Genomic DNA, 17,748 nt, shown 5'->3' on the forward strand with positions numbered 1-17,748 from the left:
GTCTCATTGTTTTTCTGATATTGAAGATTTGGCATTTCTGTTTGGGTTCAATCATTCAATTTATGTTATTCATTGAGAAATTTTGAAAACTCTTTTTAAGCATTGAAGATATGGTTACCACACCTCAACTCTGAAATCCTGAATACAAGTACAAATAGTACATAAATGTAGAGCTTCTCTGATTTTATTACCAACATCAATTTAAGGCAGTGGCCCTAGATTCTCCTCCAGAAAACTTTCTGCTATTCTTGCTTCCCAGAATCACCAGTGTATTCTTTTCCAGAGCATCTCACCAGGAGTCTGGCTGCTTATAACATTTTAAATTTAACTTGTTTATCTTGGTGAATTTCCTGGCTAGCAAGGAAATCCATCATTATGCTTGAGTCCAAGTGAGGAAAAAAGAACCTTTTGTATTTTAAAAAGTATCTGTATATGTTGTTAGTATGTGTAGCAGGGAGCTGGCCATGGATATAGTCTCTGGATTAATGATAGAATATATACATGTGTGTATGTATTATTTATTTTTTAAAATATTTCAATGATGGAAAATGTCAACGATAAACAAAAGAGAGAAAATAGTATAATGAAACCCTCCTGTAAACTTAATCCCAATCTTGGCTCATTTTGTAATCCTGCCCCATCCCCTAAATTCTTGGTCCCTTATTGAAGAAAACTCCAGAATCACATTTTGATGATATTTACCCCTCCTAAATCTGTGGACTCCTTTTAAAAACATAACTCTAATACTCATACTCCACTTGTGAGGCATCCCTTCTCTAGCCACACTGTCCTATTTCTCTACTGTTTGGGTTCAGATTCATCTGAGGCCCACACATTGTCTTTCCATCTTGCCTCCTCCATTTTGTTTGCCTGAGAACTTATTTGTTGATGAAAGTAATTTGCTTGTCCTGTAGAACTTCCCTGATTTGGATTTTGCAGCTTGAATTCCTGGAGCATTGTTGAACACATTCCTCTGTTCCCTGTTATTTATGTTCATGGGTATAATTTGAGGGTCAGCTTCTGATTCAGGGTTGACTTCCTTTCTTCCTTCCTCTTATCTCTCTCTCTTTCTTAATGTCCATAACAATGTTCTATAGGTGGTGGTACTTCCATCAGGGGGCACATACTCTCTGGTTATCTTTTTTTCTGCTGTGAAGATTATCACAGCTTTCTTGGTCTGCTGCATCCATTTATAGTAATTGCTATCTAGTTCTTCACCTGATATTGTACATGTGTATCTTTCAGGGTAAAGTCCCTGTTTTTCATGGCTTTGCCGATAGAATGTATCAACAAGTTTCTGCATTTTTGCCAGCCTCAATGATGAAAGTATCTCAGTGTAGTGTTAATTTGCATTTCTCTTGAGGTACTCTGTGAAAATCTTCAAAAATAGGAGCATCATTTATAATAGATAATGAAGGTTTGCAGAAATATTGAGCATTTCCAGCAAAAGATGTTCTAGACTCTGTTTCCCTTATTTTCTGAAGCTTTTTGAAAAATCACCTTAATATAACTTACCACTAGTGTCCAGAGGCAAATGGAATGAGGCAGAACTAAGATGTAGGCAATGTTTCCCACATGGGTGATCCATAAGAATAGGCTGAGCATGTCAATAAGTGTGAGGAGATTGCTCTTTGTGTTTCCCTACTGGAGATCTAGGATGCACCTTGAGTTAGATTCTGAGTTGTCCTGATCCGGGAAGTTCATTTAACATGGCTTCATCCTGAGTTACCAAACTTATATGCCATCAAAGCTTTTTTTCTGCCATGACGTATAATGTCCCTGAGCACTGGTGCAACGGCCAGAATATTGCCCTGACCACCTTATTACCACCTCTGTTGTTCATGTTGTGATATTTCCATATCTGGCACACAATCCTTCTCACAACTTCCACTGTGACTGCTTTGAGCTGAGATGCTGTTATGACTCACCATTCTCACGTGGTAACCACAGGAATTTTTTACATGTCTCCCCTGCTGTGACCCTCCTGTGGCTTTCTCTCTCTCCTAGAAAACCACCAGACCCTATAAGAGTTGGTTCCTGACCCAAGGTCATTTCCTGCTAGTTTCATCCTCACTCATTTATGCCACCCACCCTGGTTACCCTGCCTGCTGTCCAATTTTCCAGGCACATCTTGCTTTTAGTATGGGTACTTGTAGTCATGTGCCTGCAATGCTCTTTCCCCCAAACTCATCTCTACCTTTTGTGATCTTCCAGTCAGTGACATCTTGCCAAGATCTGTGCTTAACTATCCAATCTGAAAAGGTATTCTCTCCTTTACACACTATCCCAAACTTGACTGCATTTTGTTTAAAACCCTGGATTTATTTATTGTTTTGTTATGTATTTTAATGCTTATCTCCTTGACTAGAATGACATTGCATGAGGACAAGGATTTTGCCTTGTTTTCTGCCCCATCCTGAGGACACAGACAGTTCCTGGCACAGGGGAGGGCTCAGTGGAACAAATGGACAGTAGCCCAGGTGCTCTGAAGAGGGGCTGATGTCACTGCTCTTGCCACTGGTAACTGTCACATAGTTCACTTCATTCTTGGATGCTGTAGCCTTCTGAGCAAGGGCAGATCTATCCTTAGCCAAAAGTTTTGCCTACTGTGAGGATCTCAGGGATCTATATAAATTGGCTGGTCACCTTATTAACTGCCCCCAACATTTCCATCTTGTCTAAAATTTGTGTTATACTGTGTTTTGGCCCTGTTTTTAAGAATTTCTATTACTTATTACTGCTATTCAAATCATAGAAGGGATGTGTTACAAAGTATTCTGATGACCAATTTCCATGAGGTATATTCTTAGCTACTGGGTAAGCTTCTTAGCTTCAAGCCTTCTGATTACCTGAGGAGCGTCCCTGATAGGGTGGAATGAATGAAGTTATACCCATTTTTTTTCCTTGGATAAGAATAATTACATACTTCTGAGTATTATATACCACAATGAGGCATTACTAGATATTAGTTTTTTCTGTCTGAAGGGATTTAGTAGTTTCGGAAGAGAATGGGATTGTTTAGTTACAACAGGCTTACATTAACAATATCCCACTCACATAGCACATAAGGTACAGCCCATGCGAAAACCCTGGCAGTACTCAGATAACAAGAAAACATACAGAAATGGGGATGGAAACAAAAAGAGCATTGTTCCTAGCTGTGGGACAGTCCGGTGTTCCACACAGGACCTGCTGTTGATAGAAAACTGCCGGAAGCTTTCTGAGGTTCACTTGAGGCCCTTGCCAGAGCTGCTGATGTAAAAGGTAAAAGTTGTAACAAAACTTTCCATTCTTTTATGTTGTAATCTGTGGTATTAATGTGGAATATCTTTAGAAGCCTGGCCTTTTCTCCAAAATGTGGGATTAAGAAATTGTTTGGTTTTGCTCTTGTTTTTATTCATACAATTCTCTTGACATCTTCAATTGAACAATAAACATGGAAACTATAGGGTGATTAGAAGGTTGAGGTTGATTGTAAACATCTCAAACACATTTTTGACTGCATCAAGTTCTGCATCTGAAGCTTTATCTGTCTTTTTTTCCTTTCCTCTCCCATCTTTCTTTTCACAAGCAAACCATAAAGAGCTCCAGTTTACTTTGGGATGACATTTGACTAGCTGTATGTGTTACCTTCATGTATGACACAGTGAACATGTGAAGGCCTTGACTTTGAGTGTATTGCTGTCTGAGTGATGAAGAGGGTGAGTGCTGGCATGAGGGACCATGACTTAGAACCTCGCTATATCTCTTACTGGCTCTAGACCTTGAGCTAGTCATTTAACACTTAACCTCCCTGCAGCTACATACAAAATGTAGAGGGTGGAAAAGTAAAGACTATGAGTCTGTACTCAATTTTTTTTCAAACTGCATTATAACTTAAGTTCTTGTTAATGATTCCTTTTGTTTTTCCTGAGTAGTTATAATATTTCTATAATTTTATCTGCAGTGTGCAGTATAAATACTGACTTGCATTCTTAATTAAAATTAAACACAGAATAAACTAGGTGTAGTGGTACATAGCTGTAATACAAGTGACTTGGGAGGCTGAGGCAGGAGGATCACAAATTTGAGGTCAGTCTGTGCATCTTGGCAAGACATTATATCAGAATAAAATAAAGAGGGCTGGGAATGTACCTCTGTGATAGAGCACTTGCTTAGCATTTGTGAAGCCCTGGGTTCAATCCACAGTACTGCAAAAAACAAACCAGAATAAGGCAGGGTTATATTTATATTTTTAGTTGTAGTTGGACACAATACCTTTATTTATTTTTATGTGGTGCTGAGGATCGAACCCAGTGCCTCACACATGCTAGGCAAGCGCTCTACCACTGAGCTACAACCCTAGCCCCAGACAGTATTTATTTTGACAATCACAGATATGACTTTTTCATGAAATGGAAGACATTGATATTTTGGAAAATACCAAATCATTGAGTACATCAACTAGATTTGAACAGAATTTTATGTGGAATTTTTAAAGAGAGAGGGGACTCTGAATTAAGTGAATTTTGCAGAAGTGAAAAGAGAGGATTCCTGCTCTTTAATGTTTTTGTTGGATAATAATTTATCAAAATTGAAAAAATGGAAGCTTTTTGAGTTTTGTGATATATAACTTGCTCTTATAAAGAAGCACCTGAACCCAAGTTGGCCACTCTGAGAGGGGTGATGGATGTTACACTCAGCATCACTGCACCCTGTGATCCTGTGTGGGCTTCAGAGTCAGGGCACGTAGGTTTGAATCCCCAGTCTGCCAGATACTAACTTGTTATCTGGGCCCCTTAGTTAATTGCTCTGATCTTCAATTTCTTCATTATAAAATCCAAGATTATGCTTAACTCATAGGGCAGTTAGGGGGCTAAATGAGGTGATAAGTAGAAAGCATGCAGCTAGACCCTTCCACCAAACAGGTGTTTTATATAGTGAACTATTCTTAAATAATATTATCAAATAATATATTTTAATTTAGTAATGCTTTCTATAATAATATTTATTTATAAGTAATAGTATTTCAGAGATTCCTAGCTTTGAGATCATGTTAACTACTCATTTTTACATTTAAAAATGGAACCATTCCCTTACCTTCCCTGCACACAGCACCTTGTAGGGAACTAGAATATCTTTGATAGAGCTTCAGTAGAAGCTGGGATGTGGGTCTCTAGCCCAGCCTGGGCTCCCTGCTTTGCTACAGGGCCTTGCCACTTTAGGGTGCCTTGGGAAGAGGGTCAGAAGAGTTGCCCTGGTCAAATCTTCATTCTTCTCCAAGATCTCATAGCCACTTGGGTTGAGCTAAGAACAGAGCCTAGGCCCCTGGGCCTCTAAGTCATATTTTTGTTTTCTAAAGCACTCTGCAGTGTCCACCACTGGCCTGAATTACAGGTGCTGCTAGTCCTCTCTCTTGTAGAATTGGGGCCTGTTTTCCTTGATGTGACAGCTATCCCCATCCTAGAACCTGATGCCTCAAGAGGCTACTGGCTTGATTCCTGGGTTTACTGATGGCCCTACTTAGGTGTTATGGCTGCTAAAAATCATACGGCATCCACAACAGTCAAGTGTAAAACAGGAACAGAAGTGGTTAGTCTCTCTCAAATTGCAGCCTCGCCAATGGTATTTGATAAGCATCCATTTCTAGGCACCTGAAAAAAATTGCATTCGGTGCAGTAGTTTCACTTCTCTACTTGGTGGTCAGTGTCAGCTGGTGATGACTTGCTGTATTCTTCATTCAGTGAACAGAAGCTCCAGTCATCAATTGTTAAAGAGCAATCTGACTTTTCTGGCTTCAGGTTTTTGTCTGGAATTGAGGTAATACTCTTCTGCAGTCCTCATCAATATAGGGAGGTTATGGTTTATGACATTAAAAATGTATTGAAAACCTTTTATTAGAAGATGAATACAAGATATTGTTATGTAAATAAGCCTAGATTTTCTCTGCAAAAACAGATTGGTGACCTCTTTGGCAGAGTTACTGCTTTAAGATCTATGGCCTTTTATTTCTGCTTTGCATTAAAGACTCTTGATTTCTTCCTAGAACATCTACAATGGAAACACACATGGGCTTTCCCCCAGTTTTATGTTTTCCTATATCATGTGTCTTGGTGTTTCTGCAATTCCTATAAGATGAATAGCTCTCAAAAGACACTTTTTTAAAGTGCTGGGGATTGAACCTAGGGCCTCACACATGCTTTCTGCCACTGAGTTATATCCCCAGCCCAAGATGAACTGACTTTGTACAAGGGACCTCACCCCCCAGCCTGATTTCCTGAACGAGACATGGAACCAAATAATTTCATCTCTGTTTTTTGCTGTTGCTTTGAGTGATTTTATGTTGGAAATGGATCTCTATCATATAATTCCTTCTACTGTCAAGTCAATATTTATAAGTGCAGAAAACTGTAGAGTTCAATTTAATGATAACTGTTATATAATGTGTGTCAGTAAATAAAAAGTATTATAAGAGGAGTTTCCTCCAACCTCATGGTTCTGGGAGCTGGCCATTGGATTAACAATTTTTCAGTTCTGCCTGTAAATGTTCATTTATAGCAGGCACCTAGGAGTCTATATTCGTTCTGGTGAGTCCCCACTCTGTTCCCATGCTTCTTATTCCATTCTCTTTCCATCATACCATTTAACCAGAGAGTTCACCCTGGGCAAAATTTCAATGAATGACATTGATTTTTGTTGTGAAGTTTTGACAGGTAAGAAAGTATAAGATGGGCCTTTAGTGAAAGTCACACTTGATTTATAGGGCTGGGTAAGGTACTGGCTGTGAGTGAGAAAGCCAGCCATTTTGGTGGAAGTGGGGCTGGTTTTAAGAGACAAACAAAAGAGTTTTTAAAATGTACAAGGGGCTTATATACCTACTACTGCCATTTTTGCTACTGACTCCCACATTTTAGAGATCACAAAATGGCTAGCTGATACTATGCTGGGAACTTTTTATATTTTATCACTAAATCTTATGAAGACTCTCAAGGTGTGAAGTTAAAACTAATCACTTCAATAATTTGAATGAACTATTGTGAAGGAACTGGGATAGGGACTTATTGAGAGCAGAGAGCAAAGAGAAAATCCATGATCACAGCCCAAGCTTTAGATCTCACTTATTTTAACTTTCAGCATGGAATTCCATAGTTAAAAATAAATGTGCCTTCTTGTAAAAATGTGTAAATAAATAATTTTTGCTTTGTCTTCCATTCACTCAAACCTCTGGCATGCATTCCAGCCCTGCCACTCACTAGCTATAGGACCCTGGGCAAGTCACCTCTTTCAATCTGTTTCCTTGTATCACAAGTGGGGATACTGAAAATACCTCTCCCATAGGATGGATGTGAGATTTAAGGAGAAAATGCAATGTAAGGGCTCACTTGGCAGGAGGCCTAGCATGTAAAGTCTTCCATGATTATTATTATCATTGGGATAATGTGGACTCTACTTACTCATGGGAGAAAAGGTTTGTGTGAATGGAAAACAAGGCAATTTTGGCAGTCAGTTAATGATCTAGATTTTCAGGATAACATGTGGGAAAAATTTTAGAACCTGAATGTGTGTAATGGTGGGCCTAGAACCTGAAAAGCAACCTCGTTTCTTTCCAGGGAAGGAATTCATTCCATTTTGGAGCCAGTTTCCCAAGTTCCTTATCCCTGAGGGCTTTTAAGGCTTAAGACTTAGGTATGGGAGACGTGACAAAGGACAAGTTCCCGAGGCTGCCTGCTCTTTGAAGGCAGAGCCAAGTCTTGTTCTGTTTTTTTGTTCTGCTTCCACCACCCAGAGCAAGGTCTGGTATATGTAGGGGTTAGCTAGAAGTATGGAAGGAAGAAAGGAGGGAGGGAAGAAGGGAAGAATGAAAAAAAAGGAGGTTTGGGTGGATGGATGTTTGGATTGAAGGAAGTAATTGAGGTGTCTGGGGGAGAAAGAGAGTAATAAATGAGAACTAGAGTAAAATAAAAGAGAGGAGACATAAAAGTTTACAACTTTTGCACAAGGCACCGTTATTGAAAAGCTCACTACTTATTGCTATGCCCATATATTCTCCCTGCACACAGATCTCATTCATAGGTTTTTATAATAAATATTTTTACCACTAACCTGGATGATGCTGAGAATAAACAAAGAAGGCTTGATCCTCCTCCCTGAGAGGGGAGTGTACAGCTTCTTATATTATTCAAGCTAGTGATCTCAGTGCCAGCTCCTTAGTAGAGGACATGGGCACCCTCACTTGGAAAGGCTGCTCCTAGAGTGAAGGCAAACATCCACAGTCAAGTCTCAGGTCTTTGTATTTACCATGGGAAGGAAGGTTTCATGAAATATTTACTTTTCTGTGCCAGAACATCACTTTTAACTATTTGCTACCTTTCTATGAAGCTTTTGGGTTTTTATTGTTTAAAAGGAATGTCATGATCTCATGTGGTATGACTCTAATTTTTATTTTAACCAGGATTGATCGGAAGATGTCAAGTGCTCACACCAACTATAAACTAGATGAGGCACAGGCTATAATGAGTGAGCTGCGCACCATCAAGAAAGCCATTTGTACGGGTGAGAAGGAACGGCGAGACCTGATGCAGGTAAGGCCTGGGCCACCCCCTACAGAGCCCACCTACTTGCCTGCCTGCCTACCTGTATGTTATTTATTACATATTATATATTTATTGCATATATAGTTCACATATAATATTATATATACATATTTTAGGCACACATACACACTGAATTTAAATAAGTATATTAATTTCCTGGGGCTGTTGTAACAAAGTACAAACTTTGTGGTTTAGAGCAGTAGAAATTTGCTTTTCTAGTTGTGGAGGCCAGAAGTCAAAATCAAGGTGTCAGTTAGGCTGTGCTCCCTCTGAAGATTTGGGTGGGGTCCTTCCTTGCCTCTTCTTAGCTTTTGAGGCCCCAGGTGTTCTTGGCCTTCCTTGGCTTGTAGATACATCACTCCAATCTGTGCTTCCATTGTTATATAGCCTCCTTCCTGTGTCTCTGTGTTCAAATTTCCTCTTCCTTTCAGGACACTAGTCATTGGGCTAGGGACCACCCATCCAGTATGACCTCAACTAGATTACATCTCTAAAGACCCTGTTTCCAAATAAGGTCACTTTCACCAGTTCCAGGGGTGAACATCTTTTGGGGAAACACCATTCAATCCACAACAATGGGTGATAAATTCATGCTGTTAATATTGAAAATAATTCAGAAGATCAGTGATAAGAAGTCTTGCTATTGCCCCAACTTCTCACCTCCCATAACAACTTTTATTCTCTTCTTCCATAACCTTCCTGTGTTCATGCAGATGCAAAAATATGTGAATACTTGTTCAAAGGTCCTCACACAATGCTGGGACTATTATACTGTTCTGCTATAGCTTCCTTATGTGATGATAACATTCTGTACCTTTTCCCTTATCTGTTCCCAACCAGCTTCTTCATTCAATATGGTTTACATAGGGGCTGGGGTTATAACTCAGTTGGTAGAGCATTTACTTTGCATGTGTGAGGCACTGGGTTCAATCTTCAGCATGACATTAAAAAAACAACAACAAACAAATAAGTAAAATAAAGGTATTGTGTCTGTCTACAACTAAAAAATATTTTTTAAATATATGATTTACATAGTATTTTACCATGTGGATAAATTTGAATTCTATAACTGGTATCGTTGTGGTTTTATTTGATTTATGTTTTTTTCCCCTTGATCTCCAATAGTTTCCATTAGTTTTCTAAAAAGTTGAGCTTTTGCAAATGGACATATGCTTGTCTTGCTTGATGCTGGAATGCATTCAATGCTTTGGGTTACAGCCTTTATTTTCCACTCAACACCTAAAGGAGTACATAATGCCTGGTAGGCATTTGCCTAGATTCTGTAGTATGTAAGACTCAAGGGGCATATAAGGCACAGTTCAGACTTATAGACAAAAATGAGACAGATGCATAATAGCTTCCTTACTTGGCAGTGCTTCCTAAGTGTTCCACAAGTCACTTCAAGGCCCTGAGTGTCTCTTGGAGAATTCCCATGTGTTCATTAAAATGCAGTTTACCAAGCCCTGTCCCAGACCTCCAGAATTTCTAGAAATGGGACCCAGAAATCTATATGTTCAGATGACCTCTCCAGGCTATGATAGATAAATAGTCCATTCATTGTTAGATTTTTTTTTTTTTTTTTGGCATACTGGTAGCACTGAAGACAGCTTCAGTTTACTAAAGTCTCTGTGCATACCCTATGTGCACTAACTGTATTATACTAACCAACATCCAAGGGTTAACCAGGTGATATTTCATGGCAGAAACACAGAGGATTTACCCTTTGAGGTCAAGCAGGCTACCCACCCTGACCTCTTTGAAGCCACAAGTGCACAGTATTGGGAAAAGCCACCCAGTTCACTTGGGTTCCCCACCATGGCTGCCTTCTTCAGGCAGGATACACAATTTCTGGAAGAAACTTTACGCCTTAGTTTCTTCTTTGAGGTCTTCATAGCCTCTCCAACTCTGAGAAGCTCCAGAGAGGCCTGGGCAAAATCTTCTTTCATCAAAACCAAGTCGGTTGTTGTATCTTTCTTATATGAACTCAATCAATGTGACTGACTCTTTCCCAAAAGCCTTTGTCTTTTTTTTTCTTTTGAGCCAGTTGCGTGAGTTTCAGTGCACTTGTGCATTCTGGTTCTGGGGTCTGCAGTGTTGCTGAAGGTGAATAGGTCCAAAAGTCTAAAAGAAATGCTAACACATCAGATTTCTCTTAAACTTCCACACAAAGGAGTTCCATGTGCCAGAATAAATACTTGTTCTAATTTTTGGCAACCTAACATCCATATGAGATTACTTTTGACCATGTAGAATTATGACTGAAAAATCATGTTGTAAAAATACATAAGCATTGTCTGGGAGCTGTTGTTATCTTCTGTGGTTAATCTATGAAAGTCTCAAGGTGGCCTGAACATTTTGGATGGGAATGCTTGTTTCTTTTTTTTTTTTTAATATCTTTAGAAAACATACAGGCTTAACAAACAGTAAAACTAGTACCATAGCTTTTTTCTATATGCATGTGCCTCCAGGAGGACTCAATCACTATCTGATTTAAATAATTTAGAATTTTTTTAAAGGTGGATTCAGTGAGGAACGTTTATTTTAACTCTAATGAGAATGAAGAATAGGGTGGGATGACTCTCCAGTCATAAGGCTGCAGAACTTGAACAAAAATGAAAGGACTCCTCCTACAAGAAAGGGAATCATCATTGTCTCTACTCAAAGATCTTGTCTTGATCTCTTTCAGAGCCTGGCCAAACTTACTGATAGCTTTAAGAATAGCTGCTCTATTACCGACTCTATCCAAGATTTTTCTCACAGTGCAGGCGCACTTGGTGATTCTGGTGTCCCTCAACAGTTCTGTGATGCTGGCTCTCAGACTGATACCATGGGAGAGGTATGCTTGCTTGTGTTGTCCTCAGTCATTTGGCTTAATTTTCCATTTTTATTTCAGAAATATTTTAGATTTTGTGCCATTAGGTTTGAAGAAAAAAATAGTGCTTCTCACATCCAGCTGCAATTGTCTAGTGATGTAGGAAGCAATTGAATTGCTTGTTGCCTTATGATTAAGATTCTTAAAGTAGTAGACTCCAGATGGGTGCAGTGGCACATGTCTGTAATCCCAGCAATTTGGGAGGCAGAGGCAGGAGAATCTCAAGTTAGAGACCAGTCTCAGCTATTTATTGAGATCATGTCTGAGAATAAATTTTTTAAATAAAAAGCTGGTGATATATCTCAGTGGTAGAGTACTCCTGGATTCAATCACCAGTATCACAAAAACAAAAGAAAACAAAAATACAAATGTCAGACTCCTTGTGAGAATTGAGTTTAAATGTTATCTTGATATGTGACCAGATAAAGGACCAGATAGTAAATATTTTAGGCTTTGCAGGTCCAGCAGTCTCTGACATGATCACTCAGCTCTGTCATTAGTGAAAAAGCATCCCTAGATGATATGTGAGGTAATGAGCTTCACTGTGAGTCAGTAAAGTTTTATTTACAAAAGGAGGCAGTCTGCTGGATTTGGCCAAAGGGCCATAAGTTTGCTGATCTTTAGTTTAGACCAGCAATTTCCAAAGGCTTTGTGGTTGTGCCACCTTTGGTTAGACTTTGTTGTCATTTCTTATTCTTCTAAAAGAATGTCAGGAAATCAAATTAAAAGAAAATTTATTTGAGACTTGGAAGAATTTCATCAAGTTCCCTTTGATAATTAGTGAAGTATTAAGTTAGTCACAAAAACAAAGTTGGGAGAATCATCATTTGAAGCTGAGGAGTGAATATTCCAAAACACATTATTGTAAATTGGATTGAGTGAAGTTTAAAATTGATTTATTACCAAATGGAAAGCAGGTCATATTTTTATTAGGGCTTATTAAAATAGAATAGAATATACAGTGCCTCCAAATTAAATAAAAGTAAAGCAGAAAGGAGAACACCAATTGATGGGGAAACTTTGGGTTTTAAGTAATTAGCTAATATTTTGAAAATTTGGCAAATAGTGCCTTTTTAAGGTGAGTATAATGTACATTAGGACTTTTTCTCTCCTGGATGTTCTGGAAATGTCCTATATTCAATTTTACCCTCATTATTGTCAAAGGCATACTTGGACATTTTGAACCAGGCATCTTTGGTTTAGAGAACATGCTCGCCATCTGTAACACACAGAGAAGGGTCTGAATCAAAAATGTTTGGCATTTTTATCTCAAGATTTAGGAGTAAAGGAAGGAAGCAAGTGCAAGACTCATTGAATGCCGGGAATGATTTCTTGCTGCTTGTCATAAGGTTAGATTTAGAGTGTAGAGCTCTAAACTAGTGTGAGAGGAACAACTAAGGTCCAAGCTTCTCTAATGATTCCATCAAGCCATTCTAAACAGATCAGGTGGGGAGTGGTGCCTGGTTCCACTACTTTAGCTGTAAATTGTCATGTTTATGAGCTCCTGCAGTTTACTGGGGCTGGCCCTGGGTTGGCAGCTTCACAGCTGTTGTCTTGGTTTAACTAATTTTTGTTGTTAATATTTTTATATAGGATTTTGTTACTTTCAAATATAATTGATATGAAAATATTAAGGCACAACTACTGATCATATTCTGGGTATTTAAATTGTAACTCTAAAGTTACACCCTAATCCCTGGCTTTTTGAGACCTTGCTTTCTTTTACCTTTGGTTCTTTTTCATAACTTGTGACCTTGAAAGGCATTCTCTAGTCCCTACCTAAGACAGCTAGTCTATCTTCAGATCTTGGGACTTTGTAGTAGAACATCATTATAGTTGTCCCTCTGTATCCACCAGGGATTGGTTCCAGGACCCCCTCAGATACCAAAATCTGAGAATGCTTAAATCCCTTGTATAAAATGGCCTACTAGTAGCATATAATCTATACACTTCCTCTCATATACTTCAAATGATCTCTAGGTGATTGTATTATACCCAATGCAATGTAAATGCTATGCAAATAATTGTTATACTTATTGTTTAGGGAACAGTGACAGGAAAAAAGTCCATCCCTGTTCAGTATAGATGTGACCATAATGGGCCTAACTATATTTTTGATCCTTGACGGTTGAATCTATGGATGTAGAACTCATAGATATGGAGGGCTGAATGCATTTTGCATTTATTGAGGAACTAGACAGTGTAATTCACAAAGTGGGATGTTTTTTTTGCCTTTTTATCACCTTATGCTAAATAATTTCCTATTTTTTTAAAAGTCAATTTGTTGCTTTTTTAGAATTATACAATAGATGGATATACTTACCCCATTTAAAAAAAAAACAACAAACAAAACATCAAAATACAAGTTTTGGGAAAACAAAAGTCTCCACAGCCTGAATCTTAAACCTCACCAGCCAGAGGTGGCAGCAGAATATTATTTGAAGTGTTTCATTCTATGCCTTTGAAAAATTGGAATTGAAAGACAAATTAAAAAAGATAATTTTCATTGTTGCTGAAATTTTAAGTGAATTTTCTGGTTTGAAAATATGTTTTTATTATGTGTTTCTCTTTTTGTTTTTGTTTTTCTCTTGTGTTCTGGAAAGTTTGTCTTTGATGACAAAACAAGACTTGTAGACCGAGTCAGACTTAATTGGCAATATGAGGAAGCCCGAAAGAGGTAAGAAGCACATTTTTTCAATCCTGTCTTCTGTTCACTTATTTCCCACAGAAAAAGGCTTAACACAGTTCCACATTTTATCTGATGGAACACAAAAATAAAGAATCTTTGTTGTTAATATAACTTCTTAATACACATGGCAAACTTTCAAGTGCACTTAAAATGTGAAATTCTCAGTATTACAAACAGTTATAAAGATGTGATTCAATAAGAATAGAGATCTTCCAGTTTTCTGTTTTTCACATCCAGATGTGGTGGTTCAGTAGTGTAGAATACAATTGAATTGCTTATTGCTTTGTGATTAGGATTCTTAAAATGGTAGCCTCCTTCTGAGAATTGAGTTTTAATGTTCTCTGGACACACATGACTTTCGAGGGCATGGGTCTAAGTACTATACCGGGTAGTTAAGAACTCCTTTCCCTCCCTCCCTCCCACAGGCAGCATCAGTTCCTCAAACCAGCATAAGCAAAACCATCCTCTGTTTCATACAGGTGCCTTCTGATGCCATAGACTGATGAAAAAAGCCACATATTGAAGTTTAAAAGATGTTTGAGTAAGCATTGGGTCAGCAGATGATAGCAGTGCCTACTTGCTCTCATTTTGTTTGGAGAGAAGTGACATTTATGTTGACCTGCATTGTAACTCACCTGCCTTCTGGAAATTGAGATTCATTCAGGTCTATGCATTGGGTTTCTCTTTCTCACCTCCCTCCCTCCCAGTCTATACCATAGGACATTGGCAAATCTGCAAGGGCAAATTCAAAATCTTCACCTCAATGCAAAATTTTTGGTGCAGTATTTTTAGCATGGCATGTTTCTCCTCAGGTGTTCAGCACCCTCATTTTCAAGGTTCTGATTCTGCCTTAGCTTTTATGTCCTCTTTTAAGAGACTTTCTGTTGTGCCTTCTGGAAAGAGTCTTAAAGCCAAATTATTTAAAAATATGTGCTTCAGTGAAGGATATATTTTTAAAAGATTTCTTAGTCATAAATGATATATCTTATCATGGTCGGGAGAGGAGCAGAATGCCAGGTGGGGTGAATGAGTCCTTCTGGAAGCTCAAAAGTTGGGCCTGCTCAGTATACTGTACAGTTCATAGAAGTCCGTAAATCTACTTTGTTGGCTTTTAGAAAATGCAAAAATAGTAAACCATCTGTAAAAGTAAACCATCTGACTCCATGCCACAGAGCCTGCAACTACCATGGTCCTTCTGCTTTCTAGGAGATGTTCCACCCAATTCTTCCTGGCTTTTTAGGGAGTATTTGTGATGGGCTTTAAATGTCCTCCTAGAGTACCACCAAGTTCAGTTACCAATATTGGTTACCTTCACGGTTACATGCTTCATCCGTCATGTGTTCCTTTTCTGTTGTTTGTGGGTGCTTGTGAGGGGTGATTGTCTTTTCTGTTCCTCATCTCCTTCCTCCTATTTCTAAATGGAACTGCAAAGTGTGGGTGCTGGAATTTGCTGTGCTGTATTAAATACAGAAACTAGATCATTGCTACACTTAGAAGCAAATTGTTATGTGTGTTGCTGTGACATTCACCAAATATAGCAAGTGATTTCTTTGTTTTCTAGAACTGGTGTCAAGATATTGTAAGTAACCATTTAAATGTCACAATACATTTGGTGAAAAATGAATTTGGGAAGTTACTGCACTTCATCATTACTTTAATACAAATAATACAAAAATATTATTTAAAGATTGCTAGAACCTTGTTAGGAAGTGCATTGCAGTTACAAGTGAGGGTCCTGGCCCCAGTGTTTTAACCTTAGTAATCCAGTAGGGGTTTTGAGAAATTCCTTTTATGGCCTACATTAGAATATTTAAAAATTGGAGATGTGGTTTAAACTTGACCTGGGTTGGCTTGCCCAGTTGCTAACTATCCTTTTCTCACTAGTACACTGCTCTTCATCATAAGGAGTAGACTCTTTAGCTCTCAGGAGATTTCTGGCAATATCTGGAGCCATGTTTAGTTGTCACAACTCTAGGGCAGATACTACTGGCCTCAGGTCTTCAGAGCCCAGAGATGCTGCTCAACATCCCTCAGTGCACAGACTAGGTACAACAGCAAGGACTTATCTGGCTCATCGTGTCAGAAAGTGAGAAAGTTCAATAAAAGACCTGATGAGGATGACATTGGCTAGAGGGGTAAAATAAAGAATCCAAGAGAGGATGGCTGGAGGCAAGAGGGGAAAATGTGTAGGAAGTAAACCTTGGAAAACACTTACCTCCAAGGGTCCAAGAGCAAAGGAGGAGCACCTAGCAAAGGATTACAGGAAGAGAGCAGTGGAGAAGTCAAATCAGTTGGCCAACAGACCTCTGCCATCCCAAGGCATCCTGATCTACAGAGTCTAGGGGAGAAGGAGAGCAATGGCAGATTTTCATAAAAAAAAAATATTGGCAGTCCTAAGTTAGCCCCTCCCACCTCCTTTCTTAAAATTTCCCAGCCTGTAGGAGATGTCACAGAGATGGTGCTCTCTGCTGGATTTAAAGGAGGAGAAAGATAGAAACTTCTGAAGAGTTTCCAGGGGCCAGCATTATGGATGAAGATCATTTAGATGGGAGATTTTGATGGTTGACAATGAGTTGATAGCTTCAGTGGGCTTCAAGCAGCTTAGAACTAAACTCAAAGTGTTCTTGTCAGTAGAATTTACCTTAGCCAGTTGATTACAATTCATTGTTTCCAGCCCCTCCAGGTTCTGCTTCCCTTTCTAGTTGCCAGATATCTGGGCATCTTCTAGCCCAGTCAAGCTGACACATACAATTAATCATTACACCTTCCTCTGCAGAACCACCTGTGCTTTGCCAGTTCTAAAAAGTGGAGATGTTTATGCCTTTATGCATTCTGGAGAAGTCTTTCCTTGGATATGTAGATTTGAGATTGTTTTTACGAAGTACAAAATCGTCAAAATGCAGAGTACTGAACAATGTATTCGGATTTAAAGGAAGTTTGTGGAAGTGGAATTTATAATTCTAAGTTTTAGTATGATTTCTAGAGAATTCCTTAACTAAACTACTACTGTCATGGTGACCAATTTTGTGTTTTCAACTCTGGATCATGTAAAATGTACCAAAAGAACTGTTTCTTCCATCTCTTCAGGAACATCTCTTTGGATACTCAAGTCAGATATTATGCTAGGAATATTTTCACATTACTGGTTGAAAATTTTTAGAGTTTTTAAAAGTGAAGTTGGAAGAATATGTCTTCTTGAAGCAGTCCTGATGACACAGATGACTTCTTATTTTTAAATTAAGAGTACTTGTTCTAGAACTGTGCACAAACTCTAGCTGTTTCCATAGAAACACTAAGTTCAGATAGGAACAATATTTGGTCCAACCAGTTTCTCTGTGTATTAATTTTTGTTGCCAGGATCAGTTCTGCTGTACGTGGTTGTCAGGAATCAGTGGTATTATGATTCCAGTTCAATTTGATCCATCACTTGGATTTTACTTTTATTTTGCAAGTAACTTTGTATCTGGGTTTGGGGGAATGAGGTACAGCTTTGAGGAATGAAGAAAAGTATCTTTGCCACTGCAGTCTATCTTTCCCATTTGGGTCAAGATAAAGAAACCTGAAGACTTTCTGATATATATATATATATATATATATATATTTTTTTTTTTTTT

The 17,748-nt window shown here is 38.5% G+C and overlaps 1 protein-coding gene across 1 annotated transcript in view; it reads left to right on the forward strand.

Annotated features, from left to right (window-relative positions):
• The window catches only part of LOC107144122 (protein WWC3-like), a 117,809-nt gene that overhangs the window by 62,923 nt on the left and 37,138 nt on the right, over window positions 1–17,748 (forward strand). The window contains exons 6-8 of the mRNA XM_015487957.1: window positions 8,432–8,561; window positions 11,260–11,409; window positions 14,049–14,122. Coding sequence (XP_015343443.1) covers window positions 8,432–8,561; window positions 11,260–11,409; window positions 14,049–14,122 — 354 coding nt within the window. The remainder of the gene's footprint in view (window positions 1–8,431; window positions 8,562–11,259; window positions 11,410–14,048; window positions 14,123–17,748) is intronic.

The sequence above is a fragment of the Marmota marmota genome, unplaced genomic scaffold, assembly GCF_001458135.2.
Source record: "Marmota marmota marmota unplaced genomic scaffold, marMar, whole genome shotgun sequence".
Taxonomy (NCBI): Eukaryota; Metazoa; Chordata; class Mammalia; order Rodentia; family Sciuridae; genus Marmota; species Marmota marmota.